Source organism: Epinephelus moara, chromosome 21 (genome assembly GCF_006386435.1).
Source record: "Epinephelus moara isolate mb chromosome 21, YSFRI_EMoa_1.0, whole genome shotgun sequence".
NCBI lineage: Eukaryota > Metazoa > Chordata > Actinopteri > Perciformes > Serranidae > Epinephelus > Epinephelus moara.
This window is the reverse complement of record NC_065526.1, coordinates 12196078-12221855: the sequence shown is the minus strand read 5'-3', so window position 1 is coordinate 12221855 and position 25778 is coordinate 12196078. Positions and strand designations below refer to the sequence as shown.

At 42.8% G+C, this 25778-nt stretch overlaps 1 protein-coding gene across 1 annotated transcript in view; it reads right to left on the bottom strand.

Moving 5' to 3' along the window:
* Positions 1-611: 611 nt before the first annotated feature.
* The window catches only part of LOC126382555 (potassium/sodium hyperpolarization-activated cyclic nucleotide-gated channel 2-like), a 48293-nt gene continuing 23126 nt past the window's right edge, over positions 612-25778 (bottom strand). Inside the window, exons 4-8 of the mRNA XM_050032485.1 lie at positions 25169-25387; positions 5733-5879; positions 5152-5392; positions 4887-5051; positions 612-3329 (exon numbers count right to left, since the gene is read on the bottom strand). Coding sequence (XP_049888442.1) covers positions 2380-3329; positions 4887-5051; positions 5152-5392; positions 5733-5879; positions 25169-25387 — 1722 coding nt within the window. The 3' untranslated portion in view covers positions 612-2379. The remainder of the gene's footprint in view (positions 3330-4886; positions 5052-5151; positions 5393-5732; positions 5880-25168; positions 25388-25778) is intronic.

The window sequence follows — 25778 nt, the reverse complement described above, 5'->3', positions numbered from 1 at the left end:
CCTTTCAGCATGGTTGAATCAACAAGTTGATTATGGGAGGATGGGTGAGTCTACATAAATCAATGGACAGCCACGCTGCGGCGATCAATACATCTCTCTGGAAAGGTAGCAAACCTGAGTGAAATGTCCATCGCATTGATTTTACAGTTTGGCTCCGGATCGATGCTGGGAGCTGAAAAAAGTTGGACGCGGTGTTTATTTAACACGTTGAATCAGCTGCCTGTTTTCTCCCCCAATTGGATTCACTTTTCGTCCTTTAACCGGATAATGGGTCCAGGATGAGTACTGTAACCGTTTTGAAAGAATAGAGCATCGATTTTCATTTTGATTACAAGGTCGAAGTGCAACACAAGGTGCTTAAACTGAATGTCCTCAGTGCTCGCTTTGGACCGAGGAGTTCAAAGTGGTTACGACTCGCTCCCGTTCACGCCCGCCTCAATAAAGAAACTAAAAGATAATGGATCCTCTCTTGTGATAGATCTGGGGTGTGTGGGGGGGGGGTTGTGGAGAAGGGGAGGGGGGGGGGGGGTAACATATAGGTTAAATACAGCAACGTTCTACCCAGAGAAGCATCATCAAACCTAAAAAGATCGCACAGACACTCAGCAACACATACAGCAATGCCCACAACCCCCTTGCATCATAAAAGCCTCTTTAAATCTCTGTCCATTTATTTACATGGCAGTTTATATCTGATTAGCTGTCTTCCTTCTCGTATGGCATACATTCAGCAAGAGAAGGCTTTTAGGTTCAACAGGATCAGAATATTTAGGACAAACCAAGCCTCAACCCAACACCGGAATTTGAACAATGGGACTGTTGTGAATCGAAACGTTGAGACATTCGTGGGTGATATGGGGCACAGAGACTTCGATATGGAGCAAAGACTTTTTACAGGTGAGGCATTCTCGCCCCATATTGCCCACCCCCGTTCATCTTACAATTTAACACCTTCAAATGGGCTTTAAAGTGACGTTTTTGAGGATCTGACTCTCTGAACTCAAAGCGTGGATTCCTCCTGCGGCTCCGAACCAGTTTTGAGCAGTTTGTCCCGTCAGTTATTACGAGAATGACACGTCCTCTCATTCCCTCCCAACATTTTTGGTTAAGGTAACAACATGGTCACTGGATTACAATACTTCAAGTGAAGCCACAATAGCTGCTGGATTCTTTAAGATTTCACATTAAAAAGAAAACAAAAAGGAAAAGTTTTCCTGTACAGCATATGTATAGATATTTATATTCATATATATTTATATATAGGCGGGGTAGAGTATTGCAGAATTATATTGCATGTGTTAATCAATAAACCTAGACAAAAACAAGCAAGTATACAGTATGGGTTGTTCACAAATGTTTCCTTTCGATAAAGCTCAGATTATTTAACCACCTTTGCCTTCAGGGTTACAATCAGCGCGCTGACCAAACAGCTGACCGCCTCCCAGATGTTTCGTGAAAACAGGTCAGTGCCACCGTCAGCGTGTCGAACCAATCGCGCTTGACAAAGCAAGTGTAGAGAGTGTGTGAGTCCATTCTCTGAAAATAGAACCGAAACGTACCAACAAACTCACGCGCACAAACTTACACCCACATATATACATACACACGAACCAAATATATGGCTTCTAACGTTGAATCAAGGCAGTTAAATAAATGGCATTTTCTTCTATGTTTCTTTTTTAGTTGATACAGACACAACCAGACTTTGTGTTCAAGCTCAACTTTGGTTTGGGTAGATACAATGAATATATAATATCCCTCCGTACTTTTTTCGTCAACTATTTACACATCGATGTAAGATCGACCAGCGGTCTAAAACACTATTTTCACTACTATTTTAAACAATATGAAGAGCAATGTGTTCTTTTGCTACGACAGCTTATACGGAAAAATTACACTCAAAACACTTTTTGAACGCTTAAAATGTTCATTGTCATTTGATCTCAAGTCCCTGATTTTCATTTTTAAGTCCAGCTCCTGCTAGATTGCATTGCATGGATTCTACACAGTATGCAATAGTTACATGAATCATACTTTTCTTCATATCTTTACAGTAAAGACAGCGATATACAGTAGGTGTTTGGAAGCAGAGTGTAAGGGGTGATACTAAGACTAAAGGTGCTGGCACAGTAGACTAGACCAGTTCAACCTTAAGTTATACTAGTTTAATTGTATAGACTCCTCCTAGCCAAAGTGTCTCAAGACTCTGAGTTGCTCTTTTCCTTCTGCTGACACCAGCACACAGTGCATCCAGGCCGAATGACTGGTGGCGCCGGCGGTAGCTGATTGGTCATTTAGCAGGCTGACAGATCAGCTGGACTGACCTAAAACAAACAGATTCTCCTACAAAAAAGGCATCTTTCCTGAACTCTACCAGGGTCACAAGTTGGAAGACAGCCGGGATCTGGCAGAGTCTAGCTCTGGAAGGCTGACAATTGAATCTTTCTTGGGAACTCCAGAGTCTGGAGGTCCTGATCCAGCAGCTGCTGCTACTGCCCCCATTCCAGCAGGTCCACCAGGAGGGGGTGTGGAGGCAAAGGCCACCCTCTGCTGAGCTCCTGCTGATCTCCCCACCCCTGAAGGCCCTGGCAGGCTGGGGTGGGAGGACTGAGGGGGACCAATGGAGTTGTTGGACGTGCGGGTGGATTGTGGAGGGCTGGGGGCTGCAGAGGCAGCTTGTGGTGTTCCCTCCTGGGGGAGTGAAAGCTGGGAAGCAGACAGGGCCCGGGTATCCTGGCTCAAGCTACTTGTATGAAGGGAGTGGGTGCTCTTGTGTGATGCAGGCCTCTGCTGGGTCTGTGTGGGGCTGGGTGCATGGTGCTGTACTAGGGACAACTGGGAACCAGAGGGTCCTGCGCTCGCCATGTACTGGAAAGTCCGTCCTGAAGCTGCGAGCGGACTTTGGACAGGCGGGCTGGAGATTGCAGATCCAAACGCCCCTCCGAACGTCTGAGGAGGTTGAGACTGAAGCGGAGACATTGAGACTGGGCTGGCCAGGTTCTGCATCACCTGGAACCTTCGCACCATACGAGGAGACTGAAGAGTCCCCGGACCCACCAGGGGACTCGCCATTTGAGGACAAAAGCTCATGGCCACAGCCTGCTGCAGAGTGGCGATAGCGGAGCCTGTCGACGGCTGGCCAGGGGGAGCAAAGATACCGCCGATGGAAGGGGTCATGGACATGGCCCGCGGCCGCTGCAGGTCCACCCGCTTCACCATCTCACGGTCATACTTGACAATCTCCTGGATCATTTCGTTCTCCTGGTTGTTGAAGACACCAGAGTTGAGATCATGCTGGACCTTGTGCATCAAGATGGAGTTCTTTTTACCTGCAGAGAGAAAGAAATAGATGGATTATTAAAAAGCTACAAACAGAGACGAGAAAGGACGGAGCAGAGAGGACAAAAGGCAGAACAAAGCAGAAATATATGGGAACAAGAGGATTGGGAAAGAAAGAACAATATGAGTTAGATATAGCATGTGATGCCCTTCACACCAGGTACATCCTCTAGCAGAACAAGCCCCGAGGAAAATGAATGTGTCACCCTGTACTCTCATCTACTGTTACAGTGTCCCGTGTCATTCTGAGGGAACAGCACAGCTCATTTTACTGCCTATTTCAACATTAACATTATGGAAACATTTCATAAGCACAATATTATTTTGTTCTCTGTACATGGGGTTCATTTTAGAGTCTTTTTTATATTTAAAAATGAGTTGTATGCTAAGACTTACAATAATGCAATACAAATGTTACATGCTTTTGAACTGCTGGTCATATGTTTGACTGCAACGTATCCTAATAAAGTGGTTCGTATGAGATCTTATGATCATGGTGGAACATGGTTGGGGTTGTCACATTAGTAATGTACAGTTACACAGGATAGGTTCAGTAAAGGTATCATAGTTTGGCATTGTTACGTTATGTACTTAATGTAAAGTTACGTATTTAAAGAAGTTCATCAATGCTGAAAAGACAGCCTTTTAATAAAACTAGGATGTCTACACAGTAGAAAGATATTAGTACTTTTGAAATTGATGCTACAGAACCACAGAAAATATGGACGCTTTTGCTCAGGAGGGAGAAAACTTACAACTACCAGAATGCACTGTGCAGCACCAGACCAATAAACACTCCCGCCTGTGGTTGACGTAATGCGAACATGTGTAGCACTGACATATGTTTCTAAAAACATTATAGGCGAGAAATTCGCAATGCAGTAACATGATCTTGATATATATTCAATCACCACTGCCTAGTTTTACCGTCTCTTGATCTGCTTCTATACTCTATCTGCTCTTGGTGGTGGCATGGGTTGCAAGCAATAGGAAAATGCGGAAGTACAGGCTGTAGCCCGAGAGCCAGCGAAACTCTGTTACGTCATCCAGTGGAGTTTTGCTGGGGGGCTAAGAGGGATATCTAGGCACTGGTTAGATGGAGGAAAGTTTACCACAGTTCATTTACACGTACTACTCACATTGTTTTGATACAAAGCTGGTCGGAAATCACAAAAGTACTCTTTTAATGTAGAATTATGTAGGTAGGGTTACGAAAAGAATCATGGTTGGGTGTCATCACGACAACGATGTACCTTAAAATAACTCAACGTTCACTTGGTTTCACATGGGACACAAACGCCGGTCCCCTGGGGAAATTTCGTGTGTTTGTTTAATCCATCTACCCACCAACCTGCCTCCTTACACGGACTATAATTCTTTATACTTTAATTCTTCATTCCTGTCACTGCACTCGTCAAGTGATCACAGCCTTCACAATTATGTGGTTTACATACTACCAGTACATGAGAACACCCTGCGGACTGCATGAATGTACTTGTGTGTGATCCTCTAATCCTATGTATGCATGCACAGGAGGGACTTATTACCTATACGGTCTAGACGGTCGATGGCAACAGTCTCGAAGGCGCGTCTCATCATGGGATATTCCTCTAGCACCTCATTGAAGTGGTCGACAGATAGAGAGTAGAGTCGACAGTAAGTCTCTGCTCGCACACTGGCTGTTCGCCGACCCCTCGTCAATAAGCAGATCTCTGAAAGGAGTATGGAGAAAATGCATCAGCTTAAAAAAAGAAGCAAAAGATGGCACCACCAGAAAAACTGTAAATGTGTAAGCCACAAACTTTTTCCTACCTCCAAAGTACGAGCCATCAGAAAGTTTCATTGCCAGAGTGCCTTTAGTGATGACGCTGCAGACTCCGTGCTGAATGAAGTACATTTTCTTCCCAATGGTGCCTTCCCTTATAATGTAATCATGTGGCTGGAATACCTCGAAATGCAGCTTGGTCAACATGGCCGTCACAAAGTTTGGCTCTGCGTTGGCAAACAGCGGCATGGATGCCACCAGCTTGCGGCAGTTGAAGTTTACAATTTCCTGAGAAAAGACACATAGTTTGGTAAAAATATCTGTCAAATATTAAACTGAAGCAAAGCGCTGCAGTCAAGTGCCTCCTTCTGCATGCATCAACAGTGAGTTCAGGGATTTCAGTATCAAAGTTCATCTTATATAAGCACACATCAAGTATACGTGACGAATAAATTACAATATAAAGGCGAAAAACAAGCACTGTGTTTCAGTACTTTCAAAATCAAACATACTGTACATCACTAAAAGGAAGATCACAGTTAAAAACCTGAAGTATTTCAAACACAAAAATAATCTTAATAATTTTACATGTGGTAATTGTGTGTCTTATTGTGCGTTTATGTGTCACCTCTCTGAGGGGCTCGCTGAGTTCTCCCAAGATGCTCTCCTCATCAAACATCTTGCCCTGGTATCTGTGCTCATAGTAGTCATGGATTTTCTGTCGGAAGTCGGCAGGCAGCTTGTGGAAGGACATATATTGCTCCACTTGTTTGTACTGAGAGGGACAGAAATAATGTTCTGTTAATACAGTGCACATAACAAATCTGACAGCATCTTGTATACTTTTTTCCGCTTTAACATTGTTCAGTTATATTGTTGCTGTTAAAGGGAGAGTCTGGTGATATCCTGTATTTTTCTTATTGTCAGAAAAATCCCATGAAGAGGATCCAAAATCAACAATGCATTGATCCCACCAACAAGTACTGTGTGTGTAGCCAAAGCCTGATACAGCTCACTCGTCTGTGCCAACGAGCTCCACTGTTGTCCAAGAAATATTAAAAACACATCAATGAGCCACACTGTTGCTTTGGGTGACATGTTCCTTCATTATGATGAAAATGGGCACTGTAGTTTAATTCAAGTTAATCCCACAAACACCGTCCTGCTGCTGGTAAATACAAAAGAATCCAGTGTGTATTTCTCCACTGCTGAAAATAGTCCACAACTAGGGCACAATTTAATCCTGTTTTAGTTACATTTGACAAAAACTACAGCGCCCAGCTGTTTAATGTAAGTATTTAGCCTTTCTTAAAAAAATAAAAAATAAATAATTATATGATAGCTAAGAGCTATCAACAGGGCAAAGAAGCAAACTGAAGAATCAAGAAACAGACACATTGGGTGCTTTCGGACTGGAGGAACTTTTTCATAGTTCTAAGAACCTCTCTTTTGTTGTGTCCACACTTTAAGACGTAGGAACAATTGTTATGATCTTTCTTAGCTCCTGTTTCAAAGTAGGTTCTCTCCCAGCACAGGAGGAACCATGAGTGACGCAAGCGTGTGGCGACTGGTTGAAAACAGCCAATGCAGCACCAGCAACGGCCCTTTTTAAAGACCCAATAGCCATGTAAACAACAGCTTGAAGAAAATGCTGACAAACAGACCGGCAGTGAAGTCAAGGCTTTACTGAGCATATATGCACTGGTGGAAATACAACATGAATTTGACTCATCATAGCGAAACTGACGTTGTTATACCAGTGCTATGCCATTGTTGCTAAAGCCCAAAATTCCAAAGCCCAATTAGTCTGAAAAATTTCCCCATTTCTCCTATAGCGCGTTGTCACACAAACAAACGCCCTTTGCTCCAAAGTCCCGGTTTTCCGAAAGCACACTCCCTGCAGTTAGTTTCAGTTTCCCTGAGGTGCTTGTGCCACTGATCCCTGGTGTTTTTCCTGACTCTTCCCAACATTTTACAGTGGTGTCTGAGCCACCACCAACAGGTGGTTTTACCGACGTTTCACAGCTTTTCCCCAGCGACTTTTGTGCCACCAGACGTGGTTGTTATAAGCCAAACATGTTTTCCTAACCATAACCAAGTGTTTTTTGTGCCTAAACCTAACCACACATTCACCACAGTGTCGCTCACAAATGTAACGTATCGCTGGTTTACAGAAACATACTATGTAAACATTCGGCCAGTTGGGTTGTCTAACTGCAGGTAGTGTGCATTTTCGGAGAAAGAGGACTATGAAGCAACAGCCTTTGTTTTGGGGATATGGGACTGTTATAGAAATTGGCTTTCAGTCCAATGAGACATTTTTTGGACTACTCAAGCTTTGGAATTTTGGGTAGTCGGAACAATGGGAAGTCCCTGCTACACCACTTCAGTGTTCTTATTGGCAGCACGAATGCAAACAAAAAAAGGACCTGGAGGTACGTAGTTCTCAGTGGAGCTTCCTCGTGGGCAGTTCCTCTCTGGGAGGCCCCAAAACTGGTTTGGTCCAAAAACGCCTTGTGTTGGTTTTGGCCTTTTCATGGAATTTGTTGTCAAATAACAAATACTATACAGACTATTGCCAGCTTACCCTCTACATAGACTAACAAATAAATAAATTATAATTTAATAAAAGCTATGAATAAAAGACAAGGTCACCCACCAACCCTGAAAAATACTTGTAAGGTTATGATTCAAAATGTTTTAAGGCACAAGGGATAGCACGTCCATGTCTTTACACTTTTTTTCTGTCAAAATTCACATACAGCAATTTTGAAGAAGTCTTTGGATGTTTAAATGCGGCCACCTCAAGAGCACAGCCAAATATATTCTTTGATGTGACATTTAGAAAGCAGTTACACATTTATTTTTTGGACTACAGTGATTCCTACACTCAGTTGGCAGTCGAATGCAACAGCCTGGCAGTAAATCTTACCTTCACGAAGGTTATAATGTTCAGTTTATATTGAAACTGTTTTAGAGAGGTGCCTGATTCAAATTTATGGCCATTTTGGAGGCCGTAGTTCATGATGTTGTTGAATTGTATTGCAGTTTCCTCAGAGGTTTTTCTATTATTTTATTTTTGGGTGGATGAAATATTACAGTATAAACACCTCTCAGTGTAAAGCAATGCTACAGAGGCCCTGAGAGGCAAGTGAGAAAAGAATCTGGTGATCTATTTCCTAGGCATGATCTCAACTGTTTTCTCTCCTGTGTTTGTCTTAAGAACATGTGAAAATAAATGTTTTGCCAGGATGAACTTTCCAAGTTTACTTCTTTCTTTTTTTTTTTTAAATCTGTGAAAACAGGTGGGAAGTCCTGCCAGGCGGAAAAAAAGTTTTGCCAGAATAATTTTTCTAAGATGTTTTTTTTTTTGTCATCTGTCAAAACCAGAGAAGAAAGAAAACTGGAGACAGTGTCAGAGGAGAGGTCCCAATCTTTCCAATGAAAAGTTTCTCAGTGGTGCATGAAACCAAAAAAGTTCGACTTTGCAGGTGTAAAATTACTCAGATCTTCCGCTTCACTGGGCCCATAGAGCAGCCGTGTGACAAACTTTGACGGCCGAGTGCCTAGTTTAGTCCTCTGCTATCTTTAATGGGGATGAAATGATTTAATCATGCAGCTCTTCCAGACTTTCAAAATGTTATCAAACCGAATGGACCAAATCTCAACAGTGAATAAGTAATTTCATGGGGATTATGATGCACAATAGCATCATGTGATGGACCTGGAAGCTGCAGTCACTATGTCAAGTTGACTTCAAAGTCCAGTGCATTTCCTGGGGGCATGACACTAATGCAAACCACCTGCTAGTAATTATAACGTATACCAGGGGACACACATCCCCCCCAATATTCAAATATGCTCAAAATCTTTCCCTGTACATAATAATTGAAGAAATAAACATTTTTTGCACTGCTATGACAGGTTACCTCACACTGCTGTCCAAAATGATTATTATGTAACCATTAAGTAAACCAACCCAATCTCACTCCCAACTCATCAAATACCAATGCTTGAGAAGTTGCCACTGGCGTCACATACCAACACACTGAGGCACAGTTAACATCAGTATGAGACACACTGGGTAGCGTCATTTTTTAACGCTCTGAGCATCTGCTGTAGTATATTCTCCACTGCATATCTCATATACTTGCTGCCTGAAATAGCACTCAGTCATTAAATCTTTGAGAGCATTTTGAAACAAAATTTTTGTTTCAAAATATTCTAAAATAGTCAATGTAGCTGTAAAGGCCCTGACACACCAAGTCGTCAGTCAGCCGGTCAGTGTCAGTCAACACTGGGCCACCGATGAGCGTCTGTTGCCCTAGTTTGTGCAGTGAATCCTACACCATTGCCAGTCTGCTGCTGTGTGATTGTGTTGTTCATATGCTAACTGGCTAACTAGCATCACTTTGGTATTCTGGTTTCCCTTTTTGAATGACGAATACAGACTACTGCCGTCTGCTGGTGTGGAGGGGTATTTCCTCTCACACAGGTGCAGAACATACATGCTTATTGGTCGTGTGGGCTGTAGCCTTTGCAGTGTGTTCATGTGCAACATTTTGGCTGAAACATAGGCTATGTAGGGCAACGCAGCAGAGGGTTTTCATCACAGCTAGTTCTCTGAAGTTGGTGGTGTGTCTGGGCCTTTTAATTTTCCTTTTAAATAGATGATGACAGCCCTGAAACTAACATTAGTTATGTGGTTGACCTAACCTAGAATGAAGCTGTTGATAAGCCGTGAACAATATGTTTTTCACTTGCTAACTAGCGGGCTAACAGCATATCTTTTTCACCTGTTTTTAAGTCATAAACACAGGAGAGAAAATCATTTAGATCACACTTAAATGGATCACCAGATTTTTTCTTCTTACTTGCCTCTCAGGGCTTTTGTACAATACGATTCAACAACACAACCTGCAGCCTCCAGAGAGGATGCAGCTTACCAATGAAAATAAACAAGGTATCTTTGTAAGGATGATACAACAGCTTTTTGTCTGTATTTCTTCCACTCAGTCAACAAACGCAATACAAACAACCACACAAGACAGTGTACGCACATGCCCTTCAGCTGTCAACTGAAATGAACACACTCGCCCTTTGATCAATGCTGCCTAGAAGTTAATCAATGTCAGATCAATACAAAGTAAAGAGTCCAACATGGCAACAACACAAACAATCAGCTCCTATTGTTGAGATATGCTAATCACAATCCATCCAAAATGACCACTGAGAGCCCAAAAAACTGTGGCCAGGCTGCAGAGAGGGGAGTGATGGATGTGGCGATGAACAGAACAGACAGTAAACTGTTGAGAAAAAGATTTCTCCTTGTAGTTTGCTGTCAGACTGTGTGCACTTCAACCAAGCACAAATGGAAAACCTCAAAACAGCTCCACCCTGCACCTATAAAGCTGTCCAAAACACAAGCTTGAGAGGCAGTGACAGCTCGGCGGGCGGGCGGGCACGTGCTGTATACTCACAACTTTCAGGGACCGAGGAAGTCATCACCTAAACTGCCTCTATCCCATCGGTCCTGAATCTGTGCGGTGGATGAGCGCCACGGAAATTGTCAGATGGCATCAAATGACATCTCCTGACAATGTCTTTCAGCAGGTTTGCTTCAGAGCAGCAAGACCGCCACACAACTGGAAGGTCCCTGCTTCACTTCTGGTGATATTACATCAGCAGCCATGTGTACTATCAGAGGCCCCGAGCAAAACAATGAGGTCCACCTGCTCACACACTAAAAGCTCTGGATCCTCAACAGCATCAGATAAATGCCTGTATTGGAAATTGTTTGTACTCTGAGACAGACAGACTGGCTCCCTGTTTCCGAAAGAGAGACATATTTGGCAAACAAGGATTTCTAGTTGTACATAACAGAATACTTGTGTACACAGGATGAATCCTGCAGCACGGGGCAATGAAATCCCCACATTCTCGACAGCAGTACACTCACTCACTCACAGATAAAACGCATCCTACTATAATGTAATACAGCTGATATTGTCTTTCCATCTGAAACACCAAGCAGACCTAACTATATAAGTACAGTTTCAAACAACCAGGGTCACATTAGCAGCAGCGACTAAATGATCTCAACTGCAGAAGTGACTTACAGCATTTACAGTGCAGTCAGACAGTATTACAGTTTGTTGCATTGATTTGAAATAAAAGAATATGTTGAGGTTAAAGTGCTGACTCAGTCTTGAGAGTGACTAAATCCACATCAGATAAACTGTGTAGGAACTGCAACGTTCTTTTATCGACAGTCATTCCATTTCAAAAGACAGAAAGTAAGTTAACTTGAAAAAGGTTTTCGTATTTCAGATTTAGGTGCAAATCTTTTGCTGTCAATGGCTGGCTGGACTCTATGACCCGAAGACATCAGCAGACACTTGGCATCCTCCCTGGTGATGCTCTGCCAGGATTGTACTCTTCAGTTCTTGCTTATTTCAGGTGCTTTTTAAAGTCCAGTCTGGTCTTCAGTAAAAGAAACACGTACTCTGGGAGATTGAGGTGTGTGTGGGAATATTATCCTGGTGCACTGCCCTAAAATTGGGGGACTATAAAGGATTGTGAGTCCAATATTGCTCATCCATTATGGATGTGAACACCAACAAACACACCATCAACACCTTGTTCGGGGGCGATCAGTCTAAAGTAAAACAAATAGACTGTTTGTGATCATGAGACCCTTGCGATGATTTTTGACACAGTGTTGTCAAGGATGTAATATTGTGTTGAACTGTCAATTTAAATGCTTTTGTGCTTCTAAGGTAGGTAAACACCATATCATTGAAAGGGTAACTTTGGTATTTTTCAACCTGGATCCTATTTTCCCATGTTTTTGTGTCTGACTAATGATGACAACAGTGTAATTGGTCCAGTATTGAGCAAACATCCTGCACTGTAATGTTAATGGGCAATTGTGTACTGTCAATTTACATCCACTAAAAGTACTTGTTTTGCCACGGACCGGCTCAGATTCTTATTCTAAGTGTCTGAAAAAATTATGCAGGGGTGGGCAACCTGCAGCTCCAGAGCTGCCTGCGGCTCTTTAGCCCCTCCCCAGTGGCTCCCTGTGGCTTTGACAGAAAATTATATGGAAATGAATAACCATTATTCTTACCAACATTTTAATTTTCATTTAGTGTTGTAGTCCTAAAGTGATTCGTACATTCTTCAACTGTAAAAATGCATAGCCTATACACTGATTGAGAAAAATGTTTTAACATTTCGTCAACTAAAATGTGCGTCATACGTCTCTGGCCTGGCGCTTTTTCCTATAAAAACATCACTGGTGATGGCTACAGTAGTCTTGAGTCTCCCTTGCTAGACTAGCTGTGGATACCAAATCCAAAAAAAGTTGAGAATTTAACAGTGCGTGGACAAATTTGTTTGCTTTTATCAGCAATGTTGCAAAGTTAAAGAACAAAATAATAAAAAACAGCCCTCTGCAGAGTAGCCACCTCGTGCTAAAACATATTAATGAATGCTCATTTAGATTAGTGCTGCATGATTTGATAAAAATGTGCGATTGCGATTATGGTGGACAATATCGTGATTTGCGATTGCAATTGCAATTACAATATAATTACAATAAAATATAATAAATAAATGGTATCATGAGTCTTTTTGCTTGATTCAGTGTTTCCCCTACATTATATTAGGGGGGCACTGACCTGACATAGTTATTGTTATGGACAAACAGTGTGTCAATGACCATCAACAGACTGAGCACAGTCAAACACGCTGCTCACACAGCAGCTAGCACGGAACTGTACACACAGCGGAGCGAGCCTGTGTTGCGTTCAGGCGTTGTCACGTAAATGACAAATTCCAGCACGCCATAGCACAACACAGCAGCATGTCAAGTGGGCCGAAACCGAGCAAAATTGCTCAATTTTTCATTTGTTATGGAGTCCATGATTTCCCTGTGACACTTACAAATGTTTGCTTAACTGTGCTTGGATGTTGTTTTATGAGGCTCTGGCGGCTTTCAGTTGTCTCTTTGTCTTTAACGTTACACGGCTCGGCTTTCTCTCGCATGCACTCTTCCTACTTTTCTCTGTGCTGTCTCAAGTGCTGATATAGATTGGTCGTGTTGCCGCGGGACGTGGCGACTTTAACTTTTAAACTTTTACACAGCACGTCTTTCAGGTACGGCGACGTTGGACAGAAAGATGTGCTGTGTAAAAGTGTAAAAGTTAAAGTCGCCACGTCCCGTCTCAAGTGCTGATATACATTGGTCTTGTTGCCGTGGGATGTGGCGACTTTAACTTTTACATTTACACAGCACGTCTTTCTGTTCAACGTCGCCGTACCTGAATCCAAAGTATCGCCATGTAACAGACGTTTTTTTCGCCACCAACTCAGCCTGTTCATGGTCGAGCTCTTCTTCAGCATCTGTGTTGGTCACTGCTGCACGCCGGCTGCACGCACCATGATAGCTTGTGGGCGTGATGTCAACAAACTCCACACACTACAGGAGAGGCAGTCACGTTCACAGGCACACACGTTAACATTTATTTAGCTTACATTAAATCGCAAATCGCAGCCTTTCATGCGGTTATGTAATCGCACAGCCTGACATCGCGATTGCTAAGTTACCTTTTTTTATGAGGCTCAAATATGTATTGAGGCTCCAGACGGATTTTTTTGTTGTTGCCAAAATTGCTCTTGTGATACCAAAGGTTGCCAACCCCTGACATTATGGAAAGGATCTCTGTAGAAATAGACCTTTTTGTCAAAGAGTAAGATCCTTTTGTTTAACCAGAAACAGCCCCAAAATCTGTATCGTCAAACCCACCAGATTTAAATAAACAGCAATTTCATCATTGTAAACACACACATTAATCAAAGTCGACAAACAAAATTAAACTCATAGAAACTGTCTCAGTTCGTCTTTCCACTGTTCGGACAGTAATCAACTCTGGTTTGGTTGAAATAAACCCTTAATTCACCCCATTAGATGTGAAAATATGGCGTGTCTATACGCGCTAAAACTACTGTTTACTTAAATGGAGTCTGGTGTGTTTGGCGACTTTGGGGCTGTTTCTGGTTAACAAAGAGAAGCTTACTCTTAAACATAAAGGTCTATCTCTGTTGGAATCCTTTCTGCAATGTTGTCAGACACTTAAAATAATAATCTGAGCCTGTCGGTGGCAAAAACAATCACTTTTAGCGGATGTAAACTGATGGTGCGAACATGCCCTGAGTGATACTGTGTACTGCTGCCTGTGTCGCCGCTGCCGGCTGCAGGTGTCTCACTCTGGATGTTGTCTCCATTGGTCAGTTAGATACAAAAACATGGACAAAATAGGTCCAGGTTGAAAAATACCAAAGTCACCCCTTTAGGGTTTTTGTTAGGGTTACCATTTAGCTCAAGGTACAACTGTGCAGCTACACATAGCTGTAGCTGTGTGTGAGTCTAATCCACATAAAGTTTCATAATACTGGTTGTCTGTAAAAGTTCTTACGCTAGCGTCGCATATGGGGAACAGTAGGTGGTAAAATCGTGTAGACTCATTGCTTCAAATCCGCTGTGCAAGACTACAGAGCCAAAACAGGGAAACAAATACTGTCTGTAGGTTTCATACTACCACATACCGTCTCTGCACAGGGGATGTTGATATAAAATGACCCCACACTGGTAGGCATGAAAAGTATTGTCACTCTGCCCAGAAAGAGCGATGCATGTTGCTGACTGATACCGTCACCCACGCTGCCTCCTTCTGCCATAAAACATAAACATAAATACACCAAACATGCAACATTTGAATTATTCAGCATGTGGTAAAGTCTCCTGACCGGGGTGGGGGGGTGGGGGGCGGCAGCTGCACGGCTCCTCTGACGGAGTAACACAACACAAAGTCTCACCTGCATGAGTGACTCTGCTTCCTGACATCTGCAGATGGAGAGTGGCCTGAAGAAATGACCCTGTGTCACAACTCTTTACCCGATGTGTCAGAGCTAACGCTGCAGCTGGTGAGCCTTTCATAGAATAGAAGTGCTGATTGTGAACAAAGTGTAGGTGCTGGGCGGTGTGGCAGCGAGGGAAAACCTCACACTCCCCCTGTGGAGATGCAGCGCCCGAGCAGCTGTGCTCAGATTGTGACTCGGCTAAAGTCTGAATGAATGAGGCAGCAAAAGCCTATCTGATCGAGCTTAGATGGTGGCATTTAACGACGTGACTTTGAGGGGCCATGTCACAGTGCGCCGTATCGATCGTCACCAGACCAACCTGAAATCTCTCCTGTGTCACAGAGGAGAGGGAGCAGGCACTTGACTGGTGCGTCACAGCACCCACAGGGGATTGACAAACACCCAAATGAGAGTGAAAATGACATCCATTTTCTGTGTCACTTTGTTGACAGTGTATGCGGCGGCAAAACGCTCCACTGACATTTTGTCATCTAAACTGCTGCTTTCGAAACTCGTTGCATTTTGTGATTTCTTAGTCAGATGAAAATTTATGGAGAGTTTTGTTTTTGACTTTGATTATATCTTTTCCCTTTTAAGCCCATTAAGTACAGACCCAATATAGCCATCAGCTTTGTTATATTTCCTTCTCATTCTCCTTTTTTTTCTGTTCCCTTTTCTGTTTCCCCTCCTTTTCTTTATTTTCCTTTCCCATCTTCTCCTTTCCCTAACTTCTCCTCTCCTCTCCCCTCTCCTATCATCTTCTCTCCTCTGCCCTCTCCTTTCTTCTTTCTACTTCTATACTTTCCTCTCTCCTCTTCTCTCCTTTCCTCTCACCTCTACTTTCCTTTCCTCTTCTACCCTCTCTTCTCCACTCTCTTTTCTCTCTTGCCATCTCTCCTCTCCTCTCCTCTCCTCTCCTCTCCTCATTCATCCCACAGCCTCTCTCCATTGGAAATTCTAATTCAGGTTCATCCCAAACGGCCATGTGGATGTATAATTCATTCACTTAATTCCCTGCTAAATCGCCTCATTATATTATGCAGCACATTCACCAAAGAGAAGAAAATCAGATAGCGGGTAAGTCAGAGCTTGTCTTGTCTTTCTTCAATTCAGAGATGTGTACACAGGGAGGAACAACACACTGTGGGGTCTCACATAGTACAAAGTCTCATTAAATGAAATGAGGCTTCTAAGGAAACACTGAAAATCCTACAGTTCAGTCAAAGGGAGTGACGACCAAAGGAGACTGATAAGGGTTTGTTCATCAGACGCACTTTCTACTAGAGCACTGAATATCATTTGGCACGACGAAAGGGACGCTGTTTTTGTTGTAGACGTTGGCGTAGGAATCTCTTTGGCCACTATCTCTGCAAAGTCAGCCTGGTTCTGGATAATTGGAGCGATCAGTGGCAAGCAGCCTGGCTAAGAGAAGACAGATGACTGTTGTTGATGGTGGTGGTAGCACGGAGAAGGAGCGGGGGAGGAGGGGGAGAAGGTAGAAAACAATCTTGTATCCTGTCTTGTGCCACATCATGGCAGGGAGCTCAGACTTATGTCTGCTCTCTGTCTCGCTGACTGAGATTAGTCTCTGCGACTACAGGAGAGGAGAGCTGATTCAATGTAAAACCCCCTGTGAGGCCATTAAGAGCTGATTATTGATGCAAAAGGTGGATATGTGTGGAGATATATGACTAGTCTTCTGTCTGCTGCTTGGCTTAAAGGCACAAACTGTGATGTAAAGAGAAGCCTGATTATCTCTAACGGTTTAATAAAGACAATAATGAAGACATTTTGATGTGTCACATTATGAAAAGTCAACACGTTCTCACTCCCAGCTTAAATACGGCAGCTTGGTCAGTGGCCCTATGCTTTAAACTATGATCCCTGTAGCGCCAGTTTTGGACATGTCAGTTTCTTTGTCAATTTCCATTCATTACATGGCACAGTGTCTGTCAAAATGATCTTACGTCATTAGAGGTTTGTACGTTTCTCCACCAAAACTACTTTAGGTTTAGGCAAGGAAACTACTGGGTTAGGTTTAGAAAAATGATCATGAAACGACTATGTTATGTGACGCATGCCGAACATAGTACATAAATATGTTTCGTGGTTAAAAAACTCAACTTGACTTTTGATTTCACACAGTACGTGAACACCGGTCTCCTTGGTGAAAGTTGAGTGCATGTTTGACCTATCAACCACCTCTCCCTACTCGGATTTTGTCGCTCTGTCTACCACGTTACTGCCACGGACGGGATTATACTGTAGGTAGTTGAAAGCTCAATGCGTCTCACACAGACGCTGTAGGGTGTCTTGTCAGTGACAGAAACCAAGGGCTTCTGACCAGGCTGCCGTATTTGACGCCCTGGGAATAAGGACAGGCTGGAAAAGCACAGGTGTAAATAATAAATGTGATGATCACTGCATTCAATTAAGCTGCTTCAGCTTCAGGGTCCTGTAGCATGCTGGCTCGTTAATGACATGAGTAACACCTGTTCTTTTCCTGCTAAAACAAGTAAAAATTTCTGCTATGAGAAACGTGCTTTATATGTACAGCAGCATATTAATCAAAACCTGAAGTGATGTAACTTTTTCTAAAGCAGCCGCTTAATGAATTCAGGAACACTCTTAACTGTCCACTGCTGCCTTATGGATGCTCTAATGAAGGTCTAATTGACCAAAAGTTCAACAATAAGTAAAACACTTCATAGATGTCAAATGATGTAATGCACCAACCAGATATCCAAATACCTTGAGCTGCAGTGAGACCAAAATTTGTGTGGCCAAAAGCAGGGCTGACAGGAAATAGCGTGGGCAGGGTTGTAAACATAAACTGCTGGAGCTAGCATGGCTAGCAGGCTAACAACAGCTGTCCAAAAAGTTGTTAATTATGCAGCGTTTTATCAGATATTTTACTGTCATTAACCTCTGACACTGTCCTTGCAGTCACTGCAGTGTGGCAGCAACCTTCCTTCACTGCTTCCTGCATTATTCTGCAGCGCAGGCATAAAACAGGAATATGAATAAACAATATTTTCCAACTGAGAGGTCAATCACACCCCCTCTCTTAATCCGGCTGGACACTGGGGAGCCCCATGGTTCAATCAGATTAAGCTCTGAGTGAAGGGACTGCAGATGAAAATTAGTCTGTGTGGATAAATCTGGCACTTGACGGACTCAAATGCTCACGTTAATTAATGTGCTTTGTCCCTTCTTGAATAAAAATAAACATACACATAAGTGAAGGAGGCGGGTCAATTCAACTGGAAGCGAAAGTGTCTCCCAGAAAAAAATGAATAGGGAGCAGAATCCAGTCTGACTGCACTGTAAGAAGTGACTGTTAAAGGCCCCGCACACCAACACAGGTGTTTTAACTTAGGGTGCGTTCCAGGCAACCTGTAACTCGTGTTTTTACAACCTTCTACCCGTGAAAGTGCACTGGAACGGCAGTCAAACCCATAACTTACGACCCGTGAACTCGTACCAGATCGATGTACTCCCAGTTATGCTTTCTGACGTCACACAGCCTTCTAAACCAATTACCTTACTCCTTTAAACAACAATGGCAGCGGTGTTGATGCAGGTGATACACGGTGAGAAATAGACATAAAATAACCCTAATGTTAACGCATTATTGGCAGCCGCTCTTAAAGCTGGTTTCCAGTGCAAGAATAAATCAATACAAAATAAGTTTCCAAACACACAGATAACGTGAAAATAAAAAGTATAATAGCATCTGTGACCTTATGCGCTGTTTCTCCTCCTCCGTTTTGCTCAAATGAGCAAGGAACCAGCACCTTTGGTGACAGAAGTGATCATAAACAAACATAAACCCTGCACAGTCCGCCATGTTGCTTTGAGAGTTTGGCGTGACTTGCCTGGAATGCTATGAAGTCGTGAGTCGTGACTTGAAGTGGTGACTTAAGGGCTCAGAAACTTGCCTGGAACGCAGCATTATTCTGGCTTTTAAGATCAAACTTTGTGAACCAATAAGAATTACAGGTGCATCCATTCCCACCCAAACAGCTGTATAAAAACTAATTCAAGGGTCTGATGTCAGTGAGGCACAGTGCTACATGCCCACACAGTCCTCATGCCACATTCATGTCATACTGTTTAACCATATTACAAGTAGCGTAGCGTAGAGTCTGAAAAACTGTCAGTCTCGGAGTTGGAGATATTTCATAAAATTTCTGATAGTGATGATGACACTTGGTGAAAAGAACTAGAAGAGACTGTTAGCAAAATAGCTGCCTGCACAACCACCATCGCTGTGTGTTGCATATAAATAACATCCAATATTGACACTAACATAATAGACTCACTTGATTTAAAAGGCGCTATTCACAGTTTCTTTGTATCTGATTTCACTTATTGAATATATAAAACCAGAGAAGTAGCAGTGGGGGTAACCGTCTTGGAATACCATGTGGACATTCAGGTCGAAATAACGGGAGGTTTTCATGTTCTTCTTATTACGCCAGCAGTGTGTAAATGCAGCATGAGGCAATCAGGCAAAACAAGTGAAAACACCTGTGTGGGTGCACCATGGAGTGTGAAGGGCCTTCACTGCTGCATTTTCCAGTGACCTCACACCGGATTACATAAAGCAGGGTAATGTCAGAATCACAAAGTCAAAATCACAGAATATAATGTGGCCAAAAAAAGAAGTGCCTCTACTGGACCAACATACAGTCAGATATCAACAGACACGAACTCTGATGTGCAAATTTCAGAGAGCTGTAATCATCACAAACACATGCCTGAATGTGTCATTGTTTTCAAAGGTGCATTAAAGGAAGACTGCTTCTTTCTAGGTCTACGTGCCCCTCTGCTGTGTGTCAGTGTGCACTCTTACTGCGTATAAATAACTCATGGGTCCCTGCACCAAAGCCACCAAGCCAAATTCTCCCTAAATTTAACCAGCATGCGTTGTGAGTCTGATGACATTACGGCCGGGCTGAAATGGAAAACCTCCACACAATGCTAGCTCGAGCCTCACTGGGGCTGTAAAAGACTGCCAGCAGACTTGTTTTGCTAACACTCTCCAAATGATAAAAATGTCACTCACAGTCCTATCTGGAGGCGTGGCGAATTTGCCCAGCAGCATCGGCATCAGCCTCACTGGCATGGCTGGCACTGTACGCATTTTTTTTTTTTTTTTTAAATAAACACGTCTTCAGCTCAAATGCTAATCCTCATAGAGCAGCGGAAAAAAAACTTAGCAGCAGGAAAACAGAAAATCTGACAACTGGTCAGAAAAAGGGTTCTGGGGAAATGCACTTCACTGCCCTCAGCAGAAAAAACATATATTCTGAGATGAGGTGATGATGCATTAGCAAAAGATGAGTCTAAATGTGAATGCACAGAGCACACTGCATTATGAACACAGTTCTGATGTGGAAGCATTTATGATTCCTACTTCTCAATTCATCCTTAAACTGAGTAAAAATACAGGCTGTTTGAGGATTATACACACTTATACAACTCATCACAGCTCTTAAACACACAAGACAAGACTGCTTGTGATGCAAATTTAACCGCATATTTAAAACTGAGGTGAAAACTTAAAGAGACAGTTCATCTCAAAATCCAAAATACATGTTTTTCCTCTTACCTGTAGTGCTATCTATCTAGTCTAGATTTGTCCAGTGTTGGAGATATTAGCTGTAGAGATGTCTGCCTTCTCTCGCATATAAAGGAACTGGATGGTACTCGGCTTGTGGTGCTCAAAGCGCCAAAAAGGCACAACTGAAAAACTCATCAGCAATGTCTCTTTCCAGAAATCATGACCCAGCTACTTGAGATAATCCACAGACCTTGTTGTGAGCAGTTTCATGTAAGAACTATTTTCTTTCTCTTTAACTACACCCATACACCCATGGATGTGAGGCTCATGCTTGTGACTGCACGAGATGTAAACATTAAAGGAGATGTGCAGTATTTTGCACTTTGAGCCCCATTTCTGGGTTGTTTATGATTAAATAGAGTGGCTCCGATTTTTATGTCAGAACATCAACGAACACCACTGACCACTCGGTGAGTTTCACGGCTTTGAAAACGAACGTTTATGGTGGTTTTAGGACAGGTTCACACATGGCCACAGGCAGCACTGTTAAGCCAGGCAGGGGAAAGCCACATTTTCCGAAAATGAGCAAACGTCACTATTTTGGTCTTAGCCACTCTATTTCATCATTAACAACAGCTAGCTCAGTGGTGCTAGGTGAGCTAGCAATAGATGCACATTTCCTTTTGTGCGGTATGATACGGTTAATGGATGTAGTTCAGTAGAAAGAAATTAGTTCCTACATGAAACTGCTCACAACAGAGTTAGGGCTGTGCGATATGCACAGATCTCATTAATAAATTACTCTTCTTGGCTTTTTAATTTGCGAAGCTTTTACGGCACTTACAGTAACAACGAGTTTATATAACTCCGGATTAAAATGTGCTATATCGTGATATGTATCGTTATCGGGATATGAAATGACCTATATCGTGATATGATATTTTGGTCATATCGCCCAGCCCTATCTTGAGTAAGTGTCTTGACTTTCATTTAAGGAATGTCTAAAAGGCACCGTCTTCAACACGCTTAATTTAAATGTCCAGATTTGTTTACTTACATTGGTTGAGTACTTGCTTGAAGGTCCGGGTTGGTTTATAGATGAATGAATGAGTACGTGGGGTGAATGAGTGTGTGTGTGTGAGTGCGCTCTATCAACATCCAAAAAAGATACGTATGCATGCATGCATCAAAAATAGCACTTATCAAAGTATTCTAGCATACAAAAAACATTGCTCAAGTATCAATGAATAAATAATATATAACGTGAAGCAAAAGGCTCTATACACACATCATTTATGAGCGCTTGTAGCGGTTGAAAAACAATTTCTCTTCTCAGCGTTCACAGGTCTCACACACCTGTGCCTATTTCTATTAATGACAGACGTGTGACGATTACGTCATCGACTGAACTCAAAAATGCGACGCCTTGTAGTTGTTATACAAAAAACAAACAAACAAAATGGCTCCTGCAATAAGCAAGTCATGATTTCTGGAAAGAGACACTGAAGTTTTTACAACATATAGCACCACAGGCCATCTAGTTCCATTATATTAGAGAGAAGGTCGATATCTCTACAGCCGATATCTGCGGCAACTCACCCCAAAACAAGCTACATTGATAAATAGCACTACAGGTCAGAGGAAAAATATGTATTTTTGAGATTGCCATGAACCGTCCCTTTAAAAACCATCAGCCACAGGAAAAGGGGGCAGAGTAATGGTCTTTTTCTTGGACAGGTTGCTCATTTATGTGACCACCACTGTGAAAGAAACCATTCCTCGCAGCTAAAACACAATGGGTTTCTGTGTAGCCTTTTAACACCCATCATCCAGGACACACAGTAAAGACAAGAGCAACAGTAAGCACTCAACTTGCTGAGTCGTTGTCTTCTAAGGCATTTATTGGAAATGATTTATACCCGAGCGTCCAGCCGCATGGCTGAAAAAACCCTTTGGGGAGTTCCTCACAATGCTAGCCAGACAAAAAGCAGACAAAAACACTCTAACGATGTGAGACAGACACTGTTCAGATATCTTGCAGTGCACCAGGACTCGTGTCGACAACAAGGCCCTACCGTCTCCCACAGGTTTCCCCTCCCCCCCTTGCTTTGCTCCCAGTAGCAGACAGTTAGCAGTAGCACTGCACCTCTCAAGGACACCACCACCAGAGAGGATACAGAGAGGGAGGAGAGGAAGAAAGAAAGAGATTCAGATCAAGAGGAAAGGAGAGAGATAAAGATAGAAGGCAGATGGGAGACAAAGCAGAAAATCAGGTGGAGATACGTAAAAGGTGGAGGGGAAGAAAAGAAGGGATGAGATGTAAAGAGGGATAGTTAAAGACGCATGACAGATGATTCAGAGCGCAGGTAGAGTGAGAGCCAATGAGTGAGTGATCAGGAAGAGAGAGAGGAGGGAGGCAGCCATGGTTGCTTACGTCACCTTCAGGATGACATTGGCAGGACACACAGGTCTGCTGCCTCATCAATTCTACTGCTGCCCAAGGGGACATCATATCACACACACACACACACACACGCACCCACACCCACACACACACTCTCTCTCTCTCTCTCTCTCTCCCACATCAGCCCCCCCCAACACACGCACACACATACGTCCAGCCCCTGGCGACGTGGCTCTACCTGGCCGAACACACCCGCAGCCTGTGATTGGCTGCTGAAAGCCAGCAACACTCCCCCTGCTCCCCAGCCAGCGAGACTCTGCTTGGAAACAGAGAGGCTGCGCCGTTACCACTACAGGCCACTGCTGCAGCACTGTTCAGCACTGCTCTGATCCCCATGCTTGTTTCAAAAGATGTCTGATAGGCAAAGAAAAATACCACCTAATGGCAAAATGAGTATCTGACAATGTGTGATTAAGGTCTTAACTGAGAGGAAGGTGGTCTGACCTGATGCTGTTGCACCACATTACAGCTAACAATAATTTCCCACTCATGTCCATGGTTAACAACATGCATTACAATTAAATTCATGTGTGAGGCTACAGTATGATATATATTTAATTAATCAGGAGCAAATATTCAAACCTGTAAAATCAGCTGCAGACAATGACTAACAAAGAGACAGGAAGAGAAAGAGAAATAATGACGAGTACCATTTCTTTAAATTGACCTCTGCGGGAGCTTTTCAATTGCACTGACCCACCAGTGAGTCAATCAGTACAAAGCTCACACTGCAGCTGCAAAGCCGCAACCTCTAGGGCTGAAAAATTAAGCCAGCACGCAAGTGCCAAAACCTGCAGTTCCTCTAATGGCCACTTGAGGCTGGCTCCAAAACAGAGTCAACCCCCATAGAACCCCATGTTAAAATGCCCAACATTACAGCAGAAATAAACATGTGTACAGTCTGGTGCATTATACAGTTTTGGTCTCTGGTGATAATTTCCCCCTGTACTGTACAAGGGAGTGAATATTTACATCACCCGTTTACAGCTCACCCGTTTACATTTTATTAAGGCCTAAAGTTATGCATAATTAAGGGTGTAATCGCTTTGAGTGACAGGCTATCTGAAGATAATTTCCTCAGGCTCTCAGTCACATCCACCTCTTGCTCCTTTACAGCTCCACCCTCTCATCCAAATCTTGTTCAAACATTGTCACTTCTGGCTCCAAAAATCCAAAGTGATGCCATAAACCAAGTCTATGGCAGCCACACACAGTGAAACCGATCCAACTGTTTTCTCCCCTGATACAGATACTCAAACTAAAGGTATCAGCCGACGCTAACAGAGTACCGCCCTGACACCAGTGATCTTCTTTTCCCAAATTTCAACTCTAAAATTCGTCTATGTGTATGGTAATGTGAGGCTGTATCTACATATCATTTCCTAACTATGTGAAACGTTCATACAGCTTGAGAGGTCTCCCTTGTAAAAGAGATCTTTGATCTCAGGAGGATATACCTGGTTAAATAAAGGCTAAAAAAATCTTTTTAAACTCATTGCCATTGTTAATATACTGTAATATAAAATCAGAACTTGTTTTCTGAGCCTCTCTCTTTTATGAAGCTTTGTTAAACGTGTGATAAATTCCTACCTGCAACCTTTCAAAAAGACCTAAATCTAAATGTCAGTGAAGATTCTCAGTCATCCAGGTCATGGTAATCTTTAGTGCTATATCGTAGGCTTAAGTTCTTTGTTAACACTCAATAATCATGCATGTCACTGTGTTGACACTTTCGGTATCATAGTAAACACCTATGTCACTGGTCCTGGCCAAGATATAGTTCAACACACACTGTGGTGTCCATACGGATTAAACAAACAAAGATATTATGTGTTAGTTAAAGAGTTTTAGAGGTGGTGGTAGGTGGATTTCCCTGTTTTAAAATCTTAATGCTAAGCTAAGTTAGCCGGCTGGAGATGGCAGCTTCTTATTTACTGTACATATGTGAAAGTTGTACTGATTCTCCTATCTAGGTTTCAGCTAGGAAGCGAAAAAAAATTAAACTTTTCCTTTTAGGGGAAATAAAGTGTAAAACTGGATGTTAATAGAAAACAGAAAAACTGTTGAGAACATTGGACACAGGTGATCTGATGTAGCTGCTCACCTTTTCCTGATACTGCCGTCTGGAGGAGTCCAGGGATTGGATAAGAGCCGTTGCATGGCCAATGAAAACAGCATAGCAAGTAGCTCCTACAATCATACTCAGCATGGTAAGCCAGATATCTGATAGACTCTCCGGGGCCTGCCGGCCATAACCGATGCACAGCATGTGGCTCATTGCCTTGAATACAGCAAACGAGTACAGCTCTGACCAGGTATCATTCTGTGGAGAGGGAGAGAGAAAAGGGAGATAAGCAAACAGTTAGAGACATCAGCGTTACATAAAAAGGCATGTTTTGAGAGAGAGTGGTGGCAGAGAGTAGGGAACCAGAAGAAAAGCTTTGGGGAAAGAGGGGTCGTGGAATAGCACTTATACAAATGAGAACTCCAGGGAAGGAGTTGCATTAGAAGGAAAGAGGGAGGAAGTGGAAACGACTTCAGGGGAATCCTTCGAGGCCTAATCAGTAAAGTAGAGACGGTTTGGAAATTATTTCCTCGGAGAGGAATGATAATGAGAGGTCATTAAATATGCCCTTTCAGAGCTGTGTGAGTAGGAATGTACTACAGGCGGTGACAGCCAGGCAGCGGCCACCAGGCTGCTTGTGTTGAGATTC